This window comes from Hyla sarda, chromosome 1 (genome assembly GCF_029499605.1).
Source record: "Hyla sarda isolate aHylSar1 chromosome 1, aHylSar1.hap1, whole genome shotgun sequence".
Lineage (NCBI taxonomy): Eukaryota > Metazoa > Chordata > Amphibia > Anura > Hylidae > Hyla > Hyla sarda.
Window position 1 is genome coordinate 241306010 of NC_079189.1, and position 23109 is coordinate 241329118.

The 23109-nt window shown below is 43.1% G+C and overlaps 1 protein-coding gene across 2 annotated transcripts in view; it reads right to left on the reverse strand.

Annotated features, from left to right (window-relative positions):
* TNKS (tankyrase) overlaps positions 1–15455 on the reverse strand; it is a 239391-nt gene extending 223936 nt beyond the window's left edge. For both annotated transcript variants that reach the window (XM_056569535.1, XM_056569527.1), the window contains exons 1-2: positions 14080–15455; positions 5434–5658 (exon numbers count right to left, since the gene is read on the reverse strand). In XM_056569535.1, the coding sequence (XP_056425510.1) occupies positions 5434–5658; positions 14080–14653 (799 nt within the window). In that variant the 5' untranslated portion in view covers positions 14654–15455. The remainder of the gene's footprint in view (positions 1–5433; positions 5659–14079) is intronic.
* Positions 15456–23109: the final 7654 nt, after the last annotated feature.

A 23109-nucleotide genomic window follows, 5' to 3' on the forward strand; every position in this document is an offset into this window, starting at 1 on the left:
GGACATTATCGGTAAGTACCTTGCCGATAATGCCTCGCCCACGGCCAGAGATTACCGTCGCCGCTGCCCCATTGCCTCTCCATCCTCTGGCCACATACCACCGCCACCCCATTGCCTCCCCCCATCCTCTGCTCACATACCGCCCCCCCCCCCCCCCCCAACTGTGGTGGTTAGACTCAGGACAGGGAGAGAAGCAGGTGGCGACGGCAGTCTCTGGCTAGGCAAAAGCCGCTGCAGTTCATTGATTTAAAGCGCCCGCTTTAAATCATTCATCTGCAACGGATTCTGCCCTGCCGATAAATTATACCGGAATATCAGTATAAGTTATCGGCTATCGGCCTGAAAGTTGACAGATTATCGGTATAGGTATCGGCCCTGAAAAAAAAAAAAAACATATTGGTCGATCCCTAATGTAGTCTTCTTTTGCTATGCTATACAAGTTTAATCCTAGTCTAATCATAGAAATCCCCACAGACAAAACTACATCATTTTAACTAATAATTGAATTCTGAAGATAGAAAAAAAAATTTGACAAATTATATATATATATTTATTTATTAATGTGTAGGTAAATAGAATAAAAAAAAGAATAAATGCTGGCAGGTAATCTTATAGGATGTTTCAGCACTTGTTTCTGAGAGAGGAAAAGGCTTAATAGTTAAGCAGTTCCTGTTCCTATTGTTAAACTACAAAAGAGGAAATTTATTGCTAATTTCCTACTTCGAGAATATATGAATTGTTGAGTGACGCAGGGGAAGAATGGGAAAACCACACCAAAATTTAAAAAAGAATTGACCCTTTTGGCTGTGACTATTGAACTCTCAGGGATGAATATGATCACACACACACACACACACACACACACACACACACACACACACACACACACGCCACCAATTCTGCTTGGCAGTGACAGTGATTTTACCCAAAAAACAAAAATCTTTGTTGACGAAATTGAAGAAAAAAAAACACCATTTTGTGTTTTGTTTGGGCTTCGGTCCAAAGCCCCCTTTGGATAGGGGATAAGATGTCTAAGCACCGGAGTACCCCTTTAACTCTATCCATAATGACTCCACATTATCGTTTCCCTCCCATATATCCTCCCGCAGTGCGGCCTTCAGACTGGACTTTACATAAAGATAAACTCCTCCCCCTTTCCGTTTTGTTCTCTCCTTCCTGAATAGACTATAACTTTGTATGTTGACCACCCAGTCACAGCTATCATCCAACCAATTCTCTGTTATACCCACTATGTCATGTAATTTTCCTCAGACATTGGCTGTGCATGCTGGGAGTTGTTGCTAAGCAACAGCAGGAGGCAAACAGTGCTTACCTCCTGCTGTATGCTTCTGCCGCCACCAGGCACCATTGTCGATGCTGCTGCCTCCAGGTCCCAAGATTGCGCGATCGTGAGGTGCTGGGCAAGGGTGACTGGTGATGTCTAGGATAGTACCAGTCACCCTTTTTGTTTTTCCAGGTCACCGGAGACCCGATTGACCCAGAATCGCCACAAATCCCCAGTCCGAATTGACCAGCAATTTGTGGCAATCGCCAACAGAGATGGGGGGGTCTGCAGAATGGAAACGCAGAGAGCATACAGGTACGCCCTTGGTCCTGGAGAGGTTAATCCTACTCAAGAGTTTTTTTTATTTATTTTTTTAAACAGGTTGTCCAGTTTACTTTTGTTTATTGATATTACATAAACTCATATGCATATAAAATTTGGCTCATACACCTTTCTTAAATCAGGACTGTAACCATCTCTGCTCAGTTAACATGAATTACAACTAAACATGGAAGATGTCATGTGAATCCCACAACAGCTCTAATAGCATGGGACAGTTAACAGCAGGCTTTATAGCACCCATGGGTTTTCTGAACACAAATATTGGTTGACAAGAGAAAATTCAAAAAGCTGTCTGCACAATCGTTCTGGGGGAGAATCATCAATATGTGTCTGTGTGCAGCCACTTCAGCCTTTTTATTTGCTGTATTTTTTGGCTTTTGTGCGCCAAATTTATCAAAACGGCACAAGACTAAAATTTTGCACAAATGAAAAATCAACTCAGAACTAGCTGTAGTATGTCACTTTCTAAGGCAAGGAAGGGGTGGTATGAATTTGCAGGGTTCAATTTTTTTTCTCTTTAACAACCTTTAGCGGTCCCCCCCCCCCCCACCCCGAAGGGGTACGCCCTAAACTAGAAATCCACCCTAAATTACTTTATTACATTCATAAGTTAAAATCCAGTGGTTTAAAATTTACAGACTGAGTTCCTTGTTATATGTAACACATCCTTAGGTTACACTTTATTTGTGTTAACCGGTTAGTTCAGTTGCTCTGGATGTGTTTAGTACTGGTATTATTATATGGACATAGGTCTGACATTAAAATAGTCTCAGAGAGCATTAGCCTCATTCCCTGGAGAAAGTCAGCATCGCTGACGAAACGTTGGGGGGGGGGGGGGGGCTAACAGACTATTTTAATGTCAGACCTATGTCCATATAATAATATCAGTACTAAAACACATTCAGAGCAACTGAACTAACCGGTTAACACAAAACAAGTGTAACCTAAGGATGTGTTACATATAACAAGGAACTCAGTCTGTAAATTTTAAACCACTCACTACATGTTTAATAAGATATCCACTGGATTTTAACTTATGAATGTAATAAAGTAATTTGGGGGGGGGGGGGGGGGGGGGCGCGACCCCTAAAGGTTGTTCATTGGATTTTTGCCCTGGAACCCTTGGGAAATTTTTGGTTGTATTTTTTTCTCCTAACACTTGCACAATATTTTTTCGCCTTTTCTAAAAAGACGGATTAAAGGGGTATTCCAGGATGTTGTTTTTTTTTTTTTATTTGACTATGCTACAGGGGCTGTAAAGTTAGTGTAGTTCATAATATAGTGTCTGTACCTGTGTGTGACGGTTTTCTTACAATACTTCTGTGATTTTTCGCCCCAATATTTAATTTTTAACAGCATAAAAAAATTATTCATGTCTCAGGATTTTGCAGGTTGCAGTGCGTCGAGATCTGACTTCACTAGTCAGGTGATCAGAGGGAATCTGTCCTGCTTCAATGGGTGGAGCGACCACTGGGTGGGAGAGTTCATTTTGCAACAGCTGTAGGCCCCCTGGTTAGAAAACACTGGACTTCGAATGGATGAAGCTCATTCGTGCTACAATTGGTGGGGTGGCTGATGTGTGGGAGGGAGGAAGTGACTTCACACTTACAAGCATGGAACTACGGGATGAGCATTTTAGAGAACGAAATCCAACAGGAAATACTCAGTTCTGGCAGGTACGTACTACTAAAATCACCTTATGGTGGATAACCCTTTTAATAAATCTCGTGCACTGCATCTCAGTGTCACTTTTGCCAAAGTCTATTTTGAAATTGTGCAAAAAACAGCGCAAAAATGTCAGGAAACTGCTCCAAACTTAACATTTCATCTGTCATGTGAACTGGCACTACAGCCTTTTCACTGAAGATTACAAGTCTCTTTATTTACACCATCGCTGATCAGAAAAAACAACAATACAGTAGAAACATGCTGCCATGATGAAACAGGACCACTCCTTAATGTACCATAAATGAACTGTACATAAGATATACAATGACTTGATAGTTACTGTGCTATTTCTAGAACATTGCTTTGTAATACACAGTTAAAATGCATCCTGCAGCATGGAAAAAGTTGATTCAAATATGATATTGTTCTTGTAATCATACCTATTTATACATAGTGTACCTCGTTGCCCATAAATAAAGAGATCAAATATCAAAAAATTTCCCACCATTATGTACTATTCTTTGCACAGCTAATGGGGATGGCTAAAACAGTTGCTCAACTATCCATAAGCAAAGCTGTAAATCCATTGTAAACACTCCAGTCAACAGGCAAGTAGCTAATCTATATACAGTATATAAAACTCAGTGTGTGTGTGTTTGTTCCAGCATCACTTTCAAATGGCTAAAGATATTAACATGAAACTTGGCAAACGTTACTTATTGTCAACAACTAACATAGGATAGGTAAATTAACCCTTACGTTCCCCACATTTGCGAGGGTCGGGGTTTTTGTTTAAAGTCCCATACAAGTCTATGAGAAATATAGGTTCCTGCATAACTTCCAAATGGCTGGAGATATTTCGATAATACTTTGTCACGAGTTACTTATATATGTCAAATAAAAATATAGGATAGTTAAATTAACCCTAACCTACCCTCTTATGTGAAGGATGTGGTTTTTGTTTTAAGTCCCATGCAAGTATATGGGACATCCGCTACCTTACAGCAGAAGCTCTGCTCTGCATCTCCTGGTGAATGTGTCAGTCCGCCTGACAAGCCACGCCCCATCGTGCAAAGACACGCTCACCTTTTAAACGGGCACTGTCAGATACAAAAACTTTTGATATGTTGTAAAGCATGTAAAACCAATAGGTTTTGCAATTGCTTTCATTAGAAAATTTTCTGTATTTTATACTGAAAAAGCCAGTCAAACAACTGCCCCCCACCTGCCTGCTTGTACACATACTAGTCCTGCTGTGTCCATGCGTCATCACCTATGTCATGGACACACTTCCTTGATTGACAGCTGTGAGCGCAGGGCTCACAGCTGGAGGAAAAATCCTCTCACTATCAGCTTGTGTCCCCCTACTGTCAGTAAGGACAAGCTGGGAGTCGTAGTTTTGCTAATGCTAGGGGAGATGTGAGCAGTCAGCATACTGAGGGAGGGGGCGAAGACCTGCACAGTGAGGCCACACCCCCTCCCTTTGAGAGGAATTCAGACTAGTGAGCTAAATTTTAAAAAAGTAATAAAAAAATAAATAAAGGTGCTAGACACAAAAATGGTCAGATTAGGAACTGAGTGACATATTTAAAAAATAAATAAATAAAAACAAAAAAAAAAAGTGGTTGGATCAGACTGGTATGCTTTAAGCTTCACCCATTTAATTTTCTACCTTTTTTTGTGCAGTCGGGCTTGCAAATCACGCCCACTCCCACAAAGCCATGCCCCTTCTCTTTCGCCTTCCAATATCTTCATTATAACTCAGCCCCACCTGAGGTCGGGATATGAGGTCAAAAGCTTCCTCCTTTGTTGCTTTTCCTCCCCCAACAACGATTAGGAAGGTTAAAACCGGGCAACGCTGGGTACGCAGCTAGTTTAATATAAACTGTGAACGAGCAAAACAGGAGAAAAAAAAAAAAAACAACAAAACAGTTTTATTCCTTTATCTCAGCCTCCTGTGTGGCAAAATGAAGTGTTGCCAACAGCACTGAGGGTTTTCAGACCCATGCTGCTTTTTTCTCACTTAGTGTTTCTCCACACTACAGAAATTCCCCCTGGAATTTCCACAAAAGTGTCCTGGGCAGAGTCCGAGTGCAGCAGCCATGTAAAAGCCCACAAATCTTACAGTATGTACTTACCTATACAAACATCTATCTTTCCTTTAATTGCTGCTTCATGTAGAGGAGTGTAGTTCCAATTGTCTCTGGCATTGGGGTCTGCACCCTGGCATAGCAGAAGGGTCACAACTTCAGCATGACCAAAGGAACAAGCATTGTGCAGGGGAATAAGACCGCCATCGTCTCTAGCATGAACATTCGCTCCCGTCTGCAGCAGGTGCTCCACAACATCTTTTCTTCCAAACCCTGAGGAAAAAATAAAGGGGGGAGAAAGGAAATTTTATTTACCAGCCTCCAGTAAAGTAGACAGATACACAGAAGGCGAGGCGGCACCACTGGGACAACTTAAAGGGGTATTCCAGGAGAAAAAAAAAACATATATATATATATATATATATGCCCAGTTTAGAAGAGGTTTGCTATGGGAATTTGCTTCTAAACTGGGCGTTTCCCGAGACAGGTGTCATCAGAGAGGATTTAGACAGAAAAGAACAACCTTAACTTCAGAAGCTCATAAGTACTGAAAGGATTAAGATTTTTTAATAGAAGTAATTTACAAATCTGTTTAACTTTTTGGAAACAGTTGATATATATAAAAAAGTTTTTCCTGGAATACCCCTTTAATGATCATGGTCTGCTAGGGCAACTGACAACTGACCCGGTCCCGACTATTGGGGTGCGTAATGGAAGTAAAACTGAAGACTGTATGCAAAGAGAGTAAAGATTCGCACTCACCAATCCAGGGACATCAAGTAGCGGCTTTAGGCTAGGATTCCACTGAGAATTTTGCCCTGCTATTTTTTTGGCTTGAAAAAAAAAACACCAGAAAAACTGCCACAGTTTTTCCCTGCATCTTGGCGTTTTTACCTCTGTGTGGAATTTGCCTTTTTTAGCCCTTTGTGTTAAAAAAACAAAAAAAAAAAAGAAAACAAAAAAAAAAAAGGGATGCAGTAGGGATGTAAAAAAAAATGTATTCAACTAAATGTTTATTTTTTATAACAAAATTTTAACACATTTTTTTATAAAGTGTTTTTAACTTTTTTTTTATAATTTTTTATATTTTTTTTTACATTTTTTATGTTGTACTACTACTCCCTGCATGGAACACACTGTAGACCCATTGCCCCGGGTGTCAGTCTGAAACTCGATGCGATCGTCCATAATATAGCAGAGATGCGGCTCTATACAGCGCTCGCATCTCTGCTCTGTACTCCGGCCAGTGATGTGAATAGAACATCACTCATATTTTTCGCCCAGAGCTGTGATTGACCGGATGGTTGCAGCCAATCACAGTTCTGAGGAAAATATGAATGAGTGAGTGGCCGGAGTACAGAGCAGAGATGTGAGCACTGTATACAGCCCAATCTCTGCTATAGACAGGACGATCGCAGCGGGTGTCAGTAGTGATACCCGCTGTGATCTGTTCTTACCTGCAAGTACTACTACTCCCAACATGGAGCACACTCTGCTCCATGCTGGGAGCTGTAGGACCTGCATTAATAGACAGATCGCAGCGAGTGTAATTTCTGACACATGATGCGATCTGTCTATTAATGCAGGTACTACAGATCCCAGCATGAGGCAGAGTGTGCTCCATGTTAGGAGTAGTAGTGATTGTAGTTAAGGAAAGATCACAGCGGATGTCACTACTGACATCCGCTGTGATCCTCCTGTATAATGTATAGATGCGGGCGGCTGCTCTTCTATGGTCCCCTGCACTGACGTATATATTCACATATTCATATTTCCCACAGAGTTGTGATTGGCTGGAACCATCTGGCTAATCACAGCTCTCTGCGGGAAATATGAATAGGTGTATATATAAGTCAGTGCAGGGGACCATAGAAGAGCGTCCAGCCGCATCTATAAATTATACAGAAGGATCGCAACAAGCGATCTGTCTATTAGTACAGGTACTACTACTCCCATCATGGAACAGTGTGTTCCATGCTGGGAGTAGTAGTACTACCTAAAAAATGTTTTAAAAAAAGTGAACATACACATACTACATTTTTATTATTGTCGGCTACATTTTTAGTGCTTTACCCGCTCAAATCAATTGAGCCGTTTAAAAATTAATAAACATTTCTTAATAAAAAAAAAGATACATTTCGTAAGATACAGTTTTTTTCCATCACTACTGTATCTTTTTGATGGTACCCTACGAAATTTTTATTAAAAAAAAGTGTATCTCCATCAAACCGCCTGCAAAAATGCAAAATTTAAAACCAACATGGCGTTTTTTGCTCTCCCATAGACTTCTATGGGAGGAAAACGCCACGATTTCAGGGCAAAAAACGCCAAACTAGGTTTTGTCGGGCGTTTTGAAAATCCAGCCTCTGAGCCCGAAATTGCTGAAAAATGCCAAAAGGATAAAAAAAATGCCAAACTGAAAAACTCCAAGTGAATCTGGCATTTTGCAGTTTACTATTGACTTGCAGCTAACATCTGGACGCGGACGCCGTGTGGGAAAATTGGCGTTTTTGCAAAAATAAAATATTAAAAAAAAAAAAAAACCTTAGTGTAATTCCAGCCTTATTGAAGGAATTCAGGACAGCAGCAAACGAAGAGCATGCAGCGTTCCAAAGCGGCAAGAAGTCAGGCGAGCAGAACACAGGTGACAGGCGTGGGCAGTAGGGCAACGAATAGTTTCACATCATGAATGACGCTTCATCCGGCCTCAGCCAGAAGAGGATACCCTGGATTTATATACATGTGCAGTAACCGTTAGCAACAGTAATAAACCAAATTGTGTATAATACAAAAAAGAAGCCTGAGACTTCAATGTGTAGTTAAAAACCATACAACAAACACAGGGAAATAAACCTAAATCAAGACATGCAACAACTAAGGATGAAGACCAAGATCCACTTGGCCTCGTGTTGAAACAGGCGAGCATCGCGATCTGTTCCAATTCTAGAAAAAACTCTTTCAAGTCCCATAAATTTCAAGTCGGCAGGACTACTGCCATGACATTCTTTCATATGGGAGATGAAACGAGAGGCTCCTTTCTCTGATTTGCAGGAGTGAAAATGCTCCCGAATGCGATGGAACAAAGGTCTTTTAGTTTTGCCCAGATAAAATTTACCCCATGGGCAAACCATGCAGTAAACAATGTGGGCGCTTCCACAGGTGATTAGCTGGTTTACTTGGACCTCATATCCCCCAACAGCCCCTCATTTTGTCAGCATAATTTAGGAAAACGAAATTTCCGAGTAGGGGGATATGAGGTCCAAGTAAACCAGCTAATCACCTGTGGAAGCACCCACATTGTTTACTGCATGGTTTGCCCATGGGGTAAATTTTATCTGGGCAAAACTAAAAGACCTTTGTTCCATCGCATTCGGGAGCATTTTCACTCCTGCAAATCAGAGAAAAGAGCCACTTGTTTCATCTCCCATATGAAAGAATGTCATGGCAGTAGTCCTGCCGACTTGAAATTTATGGGACTTGAAAGTTTTTTCTAGGACTGCAACAGATTGCGATGCTCGCCTGTTACAACAGGAGGCCAAGTGGATAATCCGGTTGGATGAATGAAGTGATCTGATTGGTTGCTATGGGCAACTGCACACAGGAGCTCTTTGATTGAACGAGCGCAACAATTTCTCCCAAGTCTCAGGCTTCTTTTTGTATTATACACAATCTGGTTTATTACTGTTGCTAACGGTTACTGCACATGTATATAAATCCAGGGTATCCTCTTCTGGCTGAGGCCGGATGAAGAGTCATTCATGACGTGAACCGATTTGTTGCCCTACTGCCCACGCCCCTCGCCCGCTCACCTGACTTCCTGCCGCTTTGGAACGCTGCATGCTCTTTGTTTGCTGATGTCCTGAATTCCTTCAATAAAGCCGCTACTTGATGTCCCTGGATTGGTGAGTGCAAATCTTAACTCTCTTTGCATACAGGCTCCAGTAAAGTATTTTACTCCTGTTTATTTAGTAATAAGTAAAATGCAATTACCGTAAATGAAAGGCTAATGTCCAAACTTCCACTTTAATAAACACACTCCGAATGTTGTAAAAAGGTCCTGGAAATGCAGATCTGTGAAGCTGTCAATTAAGACAACTATACACATTAGGGGGGGGGGGGGGGGGGAGATTTATCAAAATCTGTGTAGAGGAAGAGTGGTACAGTTGCCCATAGCAACCAACCAGATCACTTCATTCATTTCTCAGAGGCCTTTACAAAAATGAAAGAAGCTATCTTATTGGTTGATATGGGTAACTGGTTAACTTCTGCTTTACACAAAAGTTAACCATCCTTTATGTAGTAGGGCTTTCCCAATGGTCCCTCAAAGACAGGTGGAAAGAGGGTTTAGGTTGGATTTGAACATACCCAATGCTTTTGTTAGTATGGAGCATAAGCCAGCTTCAGATGGCTAGGGAGTTGAACTGTTTAAGCTTATAACTAGCGATCACAGCAGGTCTTAGGAGTGACAACAAGTGTGGACAACATGTCAAAAGTAAAAAAAAAAAAAAAAAAAGTGTGTCATTTTCGAAACCTTTGACATACCATAGAAAAATGTCAAAAGTTTTAAACCCCTTAGCTGAACACTTCTCATATCTTCCACGCTGTAGGATAGAAAAATCTATGGAGCCCATCAGCTTCAGCAAAGGCTGCTCTCACACTATAAAATTCATCCGTTTTAAAGATCCGTTTGATGTTCCGTTATGAAATCCCTGAAAATCGGCCATTAACCCCTTAACGACTTAGCCCTTTTTCACCTTAAGGACTCGGCCATTTTTTGCTATTCTGACCACTGTCATTTTAAACATTAATAACTCTGGAATACTTTTAGTTATCATTCTGATTCCGAGACTGTTTTTTCATGACATATTCTACTTTAACATAGTGGTAACTTGCATCCTTTCTTGGTAAAAAATCCCCAAATTTGATGAAAAAAATTGAAAATTTTGCATTTTTCTAACTTTGAAGCTTTCTGCTTGTAAGGAAAATGGATATTCCAAATCATTTTTTTTGATTCACATATACAATATGTCTACTTTATGTTTGCATCATAAAATTTATGAGTTTTTACTTTTGGAAGACACCAGAGGGCTTCAAAATTCAGCAGCAATTTTCCAATTTTTCACTAAATTTTCAAACTCACTATTTTTCAGGGACCAGTTCAGGTTTGAAGTGGATTTGAAGGGTCTTCATATTAGAAATACCCCATTATAAAAACTACACCCCCCAAAGTATTCAATATGACATTCAGTCAGTGTTTTAACCCTTTAGGTGTTTCACAGGAATAGCAGCAAAGTGAAGGAGAAAATTCCCAATCTTCATTTTTTACACTCGCATGTTCTTGTAGACCCAATTTTTGAATTTTTGCAAGGGGTAAAAAGGAGAGAAATCTTTACTTGTATTTGAAACCCAATTTTTCTCAAGTAAGCACATACCTCATATGTCTATGTAAAGTGTTCGGCGGGCGCAGTAGAGGGCTCAGAAGGGAAGGAGCGACAAATGGTTTTTGGGGGCATGCCGCATTTAGGAAGCCCTTATGGTGCCAGGACAGCAAAAAAAAAAAAAACACATGGCATACCATTTTGGAAACTAGACCCCTCGGGGAACATAACAAGAGGTAAAGTGAACCTTAATACCCCACAGGTGATTCACGACTTTTGCATATGTAAAAAAATATATATATTATTTTTTTTTCCTAAAATGCTTGGTTTCCCAAAAATTTGACATTTTTAAAAAGGGTAATAGCAGAAAATACCCCCCAAATTTGAAGCCCAATTTCTCCCGATTCAGAATTCCCCATATGGGGGTGAAAAGTGCTCTGCTGGCGCACTACAGGTCTCAGAAGAGAAGGAGTCACATTTGGCTTTTTGAAAGCAAATTTTGCTCTGGGGGCATGCCGCATTTAGGAAGCCCCTATGGTGCCAGAAGAGCAAAAAATAAATAAATAAATTAAAAAAAACATGGCATACTATTTTGGAAACAAGACCCCTCGGGGAACGTAACAAGGGGTTAAGTGAACCTTTATACCCCACAGGTGTTTCACGACTTTTGCATACTGTATGTAAAAAAAAAAAATGCCTAAAATGCTTGTTTTCCCAAAAATGTTACATTTTTAAAAAGGGTTAAAGCAGAAAATACCCCCCAAAATTTGTAACACAATTTCTCCCGAGTACGGCGATACCCCATATGTGGCCCTAAACTGTTGCCTTGAAATACGACAGGGCTCCAAAGTGAGAGCGCCATGCGCATTTGAGGCCTGAATTAGGGATTGCATAGGGGTGGACATAGGGGTATTCTACACCAGTGATTCCCAAACAGGGTGCCTCCAGCTGTTGCAAAACTCCCAGCATGCCTGGACAGTCAGTGGCTATCTGGCAATACTGGGAGTTTTGCAACAGCTGGAGGCTCTGTTTTGGGAACAGTGGCGTACCAGACGTTTTTCATTTTTATTGGGGGGGGGGGGGGGGGCTGTGTAGGTGTATGTGTATATGTAGTGTTTTTTACATTTTATTTTGTGGTAGTGTAGTGTTTTTAGGGTACAGTCGCACGGGTGGGGGTTCACAGTAATTTCTCGCTGGCAGTTTGAGCTGCCGCAGCTCAAACTTGCAGCCGGATACTTACTGTAAACCTCCGCCCATGTGAGTGTACCCTGTACATTCACATTGGGGGGGACGACAGCTGGACGACATCCAGCTGTTGCTAAACTACAACTCCCAGCATGCGCTGACAGACTGTACATGTTGAGAGTTTTAGTTTTGCAACAGCTGTAGGCACACTGGTTATGTATCACTGAGTTTGTGACCTAACTCAGTGTTTCACAACCAGTGTGCCTCCTAATGTACGGTGCATGCTGGGAGTTGTAGTTTGCAACAGCTGGAGGCACACCGGTCGTGAAACACTGTTAGGTAAAAAAAAAAACTCTTGAGTTTCACAACCAGTGTGCCTTCAGCTGTTGCAAAACTACAACTCTCAGCAGTCACCGACAGCCAATGGGCATGCTGGGAGTTGTGGTTATGCAACCAGCAGATGCACCACTACAACTCCCAGCATGCACTTTAGCTGTTTGTGCAAGCTGGGAGTTGTAGTTATACAACAGCTGAAGGTACACTTTTCCATAGAAAAAATGTGCCTCCAGTTGTTGCAAAACTATAAGTCCCAGCATGCCCATAAGGGAATGCTGGGAGTTGTGGTGGTCTGTCTCCTGCTGTTGCATAACTACAGCTCCCAGCATGCCCTTTTTGCATGCTGGGAGCTCTTGCTAAGCAACAGCAGGAGGCTGTCACTCAGCTCCAACTGCTGATTCACGCCGCCGCACACAGGTCAGTCCCTCGCCGCCGCCGCTCTTGGGGCCCCGATCCCAACAGGGACGCGGGGGATCGGGGTCCCCAGCTGCCGGGGTCGTCTTCCCGCACCCGATCACGTCGTCCGGAAGAGGGGCAGATCGGGTTGCGGGAGTGACACCCACAGCAGGTGCCCTGATTGGTCGGCCGGTAAACCGGCTGACGAATCAGGGCGATCGTGAGGTGGCACCAGTGCCACCTCACCCCTGCTGGCTATGGCTGTTCGGGGGCCGTCGGAGACGGCCCCGAACAGCCTGTAATTCCGGGTAACCGGGTCACTAAAGACCCGATTGATCCGGAATCCGCCGCAGATCGCTGAGCTGAATTGTCCAGCGATCTGCGGCCATCGCCGACATGGGGGGGTCATCATGACCCCCCTGGGCGATATGCCGCGATGCCTGCTGAACGATTTCAGCAGGCATCGGGCACCGGCTCCCCTCCGGCTAGCGGCGGGGGGCCGGGATTTGACAGAACGTACTCAAACGTCCTGAGTCCTTAAGGGGTTAAACGTCCGTTAGAAAACCCATTATAGTCTATGGGATTTTTACATTATCCGTTTTAATTTGTTATTAATAACGGATGTTATTTTGTGACGGAAGATAGTAACTGGAGAAATAGTACATGCACTATTTATTCCGTTCATTCTCCCGTCACAAAATAACGTCCGTTATTAATAACAAATTAAAACGGATAATGTAAAAATCCCATAAACTATAATGGGTTTTCTAACGGACGTTTAATGGCCGATTTTCAGGGTTTTCATAACGGAACATCAAACGGATCTTTAAAATGGATGAATTTTATAGTGTGAAAGCAGCCAAATAAAGAGATAGTGAGACAAGCGCCATGTGAGCAGGTCTTAGCACTTGCAGAAGTGGTCTGCAAACTGCAAAACTACAACACCCAGCATGCCTTGACAGTCAATGGAGGGTCACTGCCTTATAGGATTGCCCTAATAGGTTTACATCCTAGAGCAGTGATCTTCAACCTGCGGACCTCCAGATGTTGCAAAACTACAACTCCCAGCATGCCCGGACAGCTTTGCAACATCTGGAGGTCCACAGGTTGGAGACCACTGCCCTAAAGGTCCTCCTTCCTATATCTAGTGCGCATCTAGCTGATGCAAAACTACAACTCCCAGCATGCCCGGACAGCTTTGCAACATCTGGAGGTCCACAGGTTGGAGACCACTGCCCTAAAGGTCCTCCTTCCTATATCTAGTGTGCATCTAGCTGATGCAAAACTACAACTCCCAACTAACGATAGGACACTCGGTGGCACTGTCCTGTCAGGCGCATGTAAGTCATGGAGGAGGCACACGTCTAACTGGGGGCCACATGACTGCCCACACACTGACCTGCTGCGAAGTGGAGGGGGGTAGACTTCCTTCCTGCCATGTCCTTGGCATTGACATTCCCGGGCTCCAGCAGTTTCCGCACCCGGGACACGTCTCCGTTCCTGCACGCCTCGAACAGTTCTCGGAAGGCTCCGCTCACCGCACTCAGTGGCCCCCCGGGGCCCGCACCTCCTCCCACGGCGCCGTTGTCGGGGCTCTCGGGCGGACTGCCCCCGGAGGACAGGCTGTTGCTGGATGAAGACGAGCTGCTGCTGCTCCCGGAGCTGGGTGCCGGGGCCGCAGGAAGAGACGACGAGCTCGGGGACAACATGGCAGCGACTTCCCCCGGAGGAGGAGAGAGAGGCCTAGGCAGGAACCCCGGCAGAGGAGCCGCTTCTCCCTCAGGCTGAGAATCCGGGCCCTGGCGCAGAGAAGCTGGAGGCATCTCCGGGCTATGAGGAGGGGACTCTAGGGAGAGCGGCGGCGGTGAGGCTGCGGGAGGAGGAGAGGAGGACGGTGTAGGCTGCTGCCCTGCTGTTCCGGACACTTGTTGTTGCTGCTGCTGCTGGGAGCGCCTGGAAGGCACCGCCGCCATTTCCCAGCCGGACCTCACGGCCTCCGCTTCCCGGTTCGGTCACACACGGGACGGCGGACGCCTTGCTCCCCTCTTAGGTCCACTTCGTGAGGCCTGCAACAATAACCGGGCTCAAGCAGTGACGTCGCCGACAGGGCGGGGCCAGCGTGGCATAAACATAAAAATTAGCCCAACGTAGTTGCAGTGGGAATCTGGAAGGGGCGGGGTTACTCAGAAAGGAGGGACTGCTCGTGACCCAATAAGGTAGCCGCAAGTTTCCATTGGATAAAATGTGTCTGGGTGGAGCGAATCGTATAGAATAACACTAGTTTTTTTTTTTCGCAATACAACATCTTTATTGACAACGTATTGATTTTGACAGTTTATGCACTGTTTAACCCCTTGAGGACCGAGCCCATTTTTGACCTTAAGGACCAGAGCATTTTTTGCAACTCTGACCACTGTCACTTTAAGCATTAATAACTCTGGGATGCTTGTTCTTATGAATTTGATTCCAAGATTGTTCTTTCGTGACATATTCTACGTTATGTTAGTGGTAACATTTTGTCGATACTTGCATCATTTCTTCGTGACAAATTCCAAAATTTGATGAAAAATTTGAATATTTAGCATTTTTCTAACTTTGAAACTCTCTGCTTATAAGGAAAATAGACATAACAGATACATTATATTTTGATTCACATATACAATATGTCTACTTTATGTTTCCATCATAAAGTTGACATGTTTTTACTTTTGGAAGACACCAGAGAAAAAAAATATAGGAAGGTGGGAGCTACTATTTAAATGGGCACTCTCATTAAAACTATTTTTTTGCTATTTCACTCCTTATGGTAAATAAAATATATTTCTAATATACTTTGTTTAAAAAAATGAAGTTTTCTATGTTCTATTTGTACTTAAAAAAGCTAAAGAGCACATTTTCCCCATCTCATACACAGACTTTGGACAGAAGCCCAAACACAGAAAGTGCAGCCTGGAGTGCTGAGGGGTGTGTGTCCAGCCTCATCCAATCATAGCTCCTCTCACACTTAAACAGATGCTGTTGGTTGGACACACCCCCTCAGCACTCCAGGCTGCACTTCCTGTGTTTGGGCTTCGGTCCAAGTCTGTGTATGAGATGGATGGGGGGGGAAATGTGCTCTTGAGCTTTTTTAAGCACAAATAAAGCATAGAAAACTTCTTTTTTTTTAAACAAAGTATATAAGAAATATTTTTTATTTACATAAGGAGTTCGACAGCAAAAATTAGTTTTAACCCCTTAACGACGCAGGACGTATATTTACGTCCTGCGCCGGCTCCCGCGATATGAAGCAGGATCGCGCCGCGATCCTGCATCATATCGCGTCGGTCCCGGCGCTCGTCAACGGCCGGGACCCGCGGCTAATACCACACCGCCGATTGCGACGATGTACGGTATTAACCCTTTAGAAGCGGCGGTCAAAGCTGACCGCCGCTTCTAAAGTGAAACTGAAAGAGACCCGGCTGCTCAGTCGGGCTGTTCGGGACCGCCGCGGTGAAATCGCGGCGTCCCGAACAGCTGACCGGACACCGGGAGGGCCTTTACCTGCCTCCTCTGTGTCCGATCGACGAATGACTGCTCCATGCCTGAGACCCAGGCAGGAGCAGTCAAGCGCCGATAATGCTGATCACAGGCGTGTTAATACACGCCTGTGATCAGGATGAGAGATCAGTGTGTGCAGTGTTATAGGTCCCTATGGGACCTATAACACTGCAAAAAAAAATGTAAAAAAAAAGTGTTAATAAAGGTAATTTAACCCCTTCCCTAATAAAAGTTTGAATCACCCCCCTTTTCCCATAAAAAAAATAAAACAGTGTAAAAAAAATAAAAATAAACATATGTGGTATCACCGCGTGCGTAAATGTCATTATATATGTAGAAAGTAAATATATCATTAATTAAACCGCATGGTCAATGGCGTATGCGCAAAAAAATTCCAAAGTCCAAAAAAGCGTATTTTGGTCACTTTTTATACCATTAAAAAAATGAATAAAAAGTGATCAAAAAGTCCGATCAAAACAAAAATCATACCGATAAAAACTTTACATCACGGCGCAAAAAATTAGTCCTCATACCACCCTGTCCGTGGAAAAATAAAAAAGTTATAGGGGTCAGAAGATGACATTTTTAAACGTATAAATTTTCATGCATGTAGTTATGATTTTTTCCAGAAGTGCGACAAAATCACACCTATATAAGTAGGGTATCATTTTAACCGTATGGACCTACAGAATAATGATAAGGTGTAATTTTTACCGAAATATGCACTGCGTAGAAACGGAAGACCCCAAAAGTTACAAAATGGCGGGTTTTTTTCGATTTTTTTCGCACAATGATTTTTTTTTCCGTTTTGCCGTGCATTTTTGGGTAAAATGACTAATGTCACTGCAAAGTAGAATTGGCAATGCAAAAAATAAGCCATAATATGGATTTTTAGGTGGAAAATTGAAAGGGTTATGATTTTTAAAAGGTAAGGAGGAAAAAACGAAAGTGCAAAAACGGAAAAACCCTGGGTCCTTAAGGGGTTAATGACGCACGGTATTTTCCGTTTTTGCATTTTAATTTTTTCCTCATCACCTTCTAAAAATTATAACGCTTTCAATTTTGCACCTAAAAATCCATATTATGGCTTATTTTTTTGCGCCACCAATTCTACTTTGCTGTGATATTAGTCATTTTACCCAAAAATCCATGGCAAAACGGGGAAAAAAATCTTTGTGCGACAAAACTGAAGAAAAAATGCCATTTTGTAAATTTTGGGGGCTTCCGTTTCTACGCAGTGCATTTTTCAGTAAAAATTACACCTTCTCTTTATTCTGTAGGTCCTTACAGTTAAAATGATACCCTAATTATATAGGTTTGATTTTGTCGTACGTCTGGAAAAAATCATAACTACATGCAGGAAAATGTATACGTTTAAAAATGTTCTCTTCTGACCCCTATAACTTTTAAATTTTTATGCATATGGGGATGTATGAGGGCTCATTTTTTGCGCCGTGATCTGATGTTTTTATCGGTATCATTTTTGTTTTGATGGGACTTCTTGATCGCTTTTTATTCCCTTTTTTATGGTATAAAATTGCCCAAAAATACACAATTTTGGACTTTGGAATTTTTTTACGTGTACGCCATAGATCGTGCGGTTTAATTAACATTATATTTTTATAGTTCAGAAATTTACACACACGGCGATACCACATATGTTTATTTTTATCTTTATTTACACAGTTTTTTTTTATTGGGAAAAGGGGGGTGATTCTGACTTTTATTATGGAAGGGGTTAAATGATCTTTATTAACACTTTATTTTCATAAATATGTTATAGCTCCTATAGGGGACTATAACACTGCACACACTGATCTTCTACACAGATCACTGCCAGGCAATAGCCAGGCATTGATCAGTGTTATCGCCACTCGACTGCTCCTGCCTGTATCTCAGCCACGGAGCAGTCATTCGGCGATCAGACAGCTAGAAGGCAGGTAGGACCCTCCAGCTGTCCAGAAAGCTGTTCGGGACACCGTGATTTCATCGTGGCGGTCCCGAACAGCTCCACTGAGTTAACCGGCAACTTTTACTTTCACATTAGACGTGGCAATCAACTTTGATCAACGCGTCTGAAGGGCTAATACCGGGCATCACCACGATCGGTGATGTCCTGTATTAGCTGCGGGTCCCGGCCATTGATGGCGCATGACCCCGCATTCTATCGCAGGAGCCCGCTCATGACGTAATCATACGTCATGTAGCGGGAAGGGGTTAATGAGAGTTACCATTTAACACCCCCACAGGTGTTTGACGACTTTGCTTGGAAGTTGGACGTGAAAATGAAAAATGTAATTTTTTTAAAGTAAAATGTTGATGTCACCCCAAATTTTTCATTTTTACAAGGGGTAATAGGTGAAAAGGTGCCCCAAAATTTGTAACCCCATTTCTCTCGAGTAAGGAAATATCTCATATGTGTTTGTAAAGTGCTCTGTGGGTACACTACAATGCTCAGAAGGGAAGGAGCGACAATGGAATTTTGGAGAGTATTTGGTTGGAATAGAAGTCTGGGGCCATGTGCGTTTACAAAGCCCTCATGGTGCCAAAACAGTGGACCCCCCCCCACACACATGTGACCCCGTTTCGGAAACTACACCCCACATGGTACGTAACAATGGGTGCAGTGACCAGTTACACCCCACTGGCGTTTGACAGATCTTTGTATAACAGTGGGCTGTGCAAATGAAAAATTAAATTTTTCATTTTCACGGACCACTGTTCCAAAAATCTGTCAGACACCTGTGGGGTGTTAAGACTCACTATACCCCTTGTTACATTCTGTGAGGGGTGTAGTTTCTGAATTGGGATCACATGTGGGTATTTATTTTTTTGCGTTTTATGTCAGAACCACTGTAAAATCAGACAATCCTGTGCAAATCACCAGTTTAGGCCTCAAATGTACATGGTGCTCTCACTCCAGAGATTTGTTGTGCGCCCGCAGAGCATTTTTCATCCACATATGGGGTATTTCCGTACTCAGGAGAAATTGTGTTACAAATCTTGAGGATCTTTTTTTCCTTTTATCTCTTATGAAAATGAAAAGTATGGGGCAACACCAGCATGTTAGTGTAAAAATGTAATTTTTTTACACTATCATGCTGGTGTAGACCCCAACTTTACCTTTTCATAAGGGGTAAAAGGAGAAAAAGCCCCCCAAAATTTGTAGCGCAATTTCTCCAGAGTACGGAGATACCTAAACTGTTGCCTTGAAACAGGGCTCCGAAGTGAGAGAGCACCATGTACATTTGAAGCCTAAATTAGGGGTTTTCATAGCGGTGTACCCGGATGCAAGCGTTTCACTTACCTCCTCCACCAAAAATACTGTACGTCAGTTTTCCCCAAACAGGGTGCCTCCAGCTGTTGAAAAACTCCCAACATGCCTGGACAGTCAATGGCTGTCCAGCAATACTGGGAATTGTTATTTTGCGTCAGCTGGAGGCTCTGTTTTGGAAAAACTGACGTACAAGACGTTTTTAATTTTTATTGGGGGGGGCGACAGTGTAAGGGTGAAGTGTATATGTAGTGTTTTACTCTTTATTTAAGGTTAGTGTAGTGTAGTGTTTTATTCTTTATTTAGGGTTAGTGTAGTGTAGTGTTTTTAGGGTACATTCACACGGGCAGGGGTGTACAGTGAGTTTCCTGCTGCTGCGGAAAATTTGCCACATCTCAAACTTGAAGCGGGAAACTTGCTGTAAACCCCCTTGCTGTATCCTGTACATTCACATGGGGGGGTCAAAACTGCAACTCCCAGAATGCACTGACAGACCGTGCATGCTGGGAGTTGTAGTTATGCAACAGCTAGAGGCACACTGGTTGGGATTGGGAATCACTGAGTTAGGTAACAGACTACCGCACCACTGTCTGTTTCCTAACTCAGTGTTTCCCAACCCATGTGCCTCCAGCTGTTGCAAAACTACAACTCCCAGCATGCATGGTCTGTCAGTGCATGCTGGGAGTTGCAGTTTTGACCCCAAGGCCTGAAGAAGTGCGCCCAGTGCATGAAATAGCTATAGCTCTCTTGGCGTCCCTCTCCCCGATGCTGTAACCTGCCGATGCTTGAATAAATGACACAGCTTTCCACAGTGGTGAGTGCCATCGTGTTTCTTTTACTTTCATCAAATGTATACGTTTAATTGTCATCTTCTGACCCCTATAACTTTTTTATTTTTCTGCGTACGGGCCGGTATGAGGGCTCATTTTTTGAGCCATGTTCTGAAGTTTTTTATCGGTCCCATTTTTGCATTAATCGGACTTTTTGATTGCTTTTTATTCATTTTTTTAATGATATAAAAAGTGACCAAAAATACGCTATTTTGGACTTTGGCATTTTTTTGCGCATAAGCCATTGACCGTGCGGTTTAATTAACAATATATTTTTATATTTCGGACATTTACGCACGTGGCGATACCACATATGTCTATTTTTATTTTTATTTACACAGTTTTTTTTTTCATGGGAAAAGGGGGGCGATTCAAACTTTTATTAGGGAAGGGGTTAAATGACCTTTATTAAAGGAGATCTCCAGAATATAAAAATTGTCCTCCATACTGCCGGCAGAAAAAAAATAAAGATGTACATACCTTCCTTCGCTCCCCCTGGGGCCTGTGGTAACCATCTCCGGTCTCCGCCGCGATCCTCTTCCTGGTTGCCGGTGGCCGGCGAGTCATACTGCGCTCAATCACCGGCTTCAGTGAAGTCCCTACTCGGCCGGCGATAGCCTGAGCGGCAGTGTGAGAACGCTTCAAGACACAAAATTCTTCACTACACTTGCACCTGTTGCCGGGGCCAAAAACATCACACTGCCGCTCAGCCTATCGCCGGCCGAGCCAGGACTTCGCTGCAGCCGGTGATTGGCTGAGCGCAGTATGACTCGCCGACCACCAGCAACCAGGAAGAGGATCGCGGCGGAGACCGGAGACGGTTACCGGAGGCCCCGGGGGATTGAAGGAAGGTATGCTCATCTTTATTTTTTTACTGCCGGCAGTATGGGGGACAATTTTTATATTCTGGAGTTCTCCTTTAACCTTTTTTTTCACTTTTTTCTTGCAGTGTTATAGCTCCCATAGGGGGCTTTTACACTGCACACACTGATCTTTTACCCTTATCCCTGCAAAGCCATAGCTTTGCTTGCATCAGCGTAATAGGGGGTTGATTGCTCAAGCCTGTAGCTCAGACTTGGAGCAATCAAACGCCGATCGGACACGACAGAGCAAGGAAGTAGGCCTCCGCCCGTGTCCTAGCTGATCGGGACATCGTGATTTTATCGCAATAGTCCCATCAGCCCGACTTTGATCGCCGCGTCTGAAGGGTTAATAGCATGCGGCACAATGATCTGTGGTGGATGCTATTAGCTCAGGGTCCCTGCTATCAATAGCAGCCGGGACCGACCCGGTGTGATGCAGGGTCACGGTGTGACCCCGTTTTAAACACCGGGCGCAGGGCGTACAGGTACACCCTGCGTCCTTAAGAGGTTAAAAAAGTGAAAAAGTAACTTTACCATGACATTAAGTGACCTGTTTAGTAAATAGGGCAATTTATGCAAAAGTTAAGTTTAACAATGTAGAGCCACAACATGCCCTAACACAGTGTTATCATCCAAGTACATAAGCAATACGAGCATGTTCACATTGATTAAATAGATGTATACAAATTTCTGGAGAATTGTAAAAATCCTGGTCAAAAATTTTAGATTTTCCTTACTATTGTGATGGCAAATATAGATTTTATTAAGACAAGAGACAAGTATTATGCATTTCTTATTTTACAAATTTTTCCAGCAGTAAAATAGTTAACAAATTACAAAGAAAAATTTTGCCCAGCAACAAATTAGATATGCAGAGGACAGTCAGCCAGTCAGCCAATCAGAGAGAGCGACCAATGTTATAAAAGTCCACACTGGTAATGAATCTTCCTCTTTCTTTGCTGTCCTCTGGAATAAACGTGTATAGATACTCTTGTAACATGGGAACTATGCAGAAAAACGAACTGTAGAATAGAAGATCAAGGCGAGCTGGTTAAGCTATGGAAAAAAAGAATAAGTAATTAGTAGATAATCAGGGTAGGGATAAGGGGTGGGATAATACTCATCTCTTGTCTTAATGAAATCTCTAATTTCTGTCACAATAGCTAGGAAAAGCTCCAATTTTATTGCAGACAAGAGACTCCTTTTAGGCTAGGTTTCCACTTGGTTTTTTTCTGGCAGTTTTTGGAATACTGCCACTGCAGTTTTTGAGCCAAAGTCAGAAGTGGATCCATAAGGGAGGAGATGTATAAGTCCTTGCTTTAAATGTCCTATTCCTTTTGAATACACTTCTGGCTTTGGCTCAAAAACTGCAGTGGCAGTTTTCCAAAAACTGCCAGAAAAAAAAACAAGTGGAAACCTAGCCTTATGCATGTTTAACCCCTTAAGGACCAAGGGCGTACAGGTACGCCTTTGCTCCCTAGTACTTAAGGACCAAGGGCGTACCTGTACTTACAGCCTGTGGGAATTTCGGTCCCCACCGCGCGCCGGGCGGGGACCGGACCAGGGTGACTGCTGATATCTATCAGCAGGCACCCCGGGCAAATGCCCAGGGGGGGTCATCAGACCCCCCCATGTCAGCGATCGGCGCAAATCGCAAGTGAATTCACACTTGCGATTTGCACGATTCCGGGTCATTACGGGTCTATGGTGACCCGGTGACCCGGAATATAAGGGGGATCGCGGGTGTCTAAGACACCCACAATCCCCCTGAAGAGATAGGAGTGAGGTGGCAGGGGTGCCACCCAGGGGCGGATCGAGAGTCGAGTCTCGGGAGGGGCACTATTAGAGTATTTTGTGTTGGCGGACAGAAAATAAGATGTTGCTTACGGAACTTATAATATTATTAAATGTATCATACAGTCCTT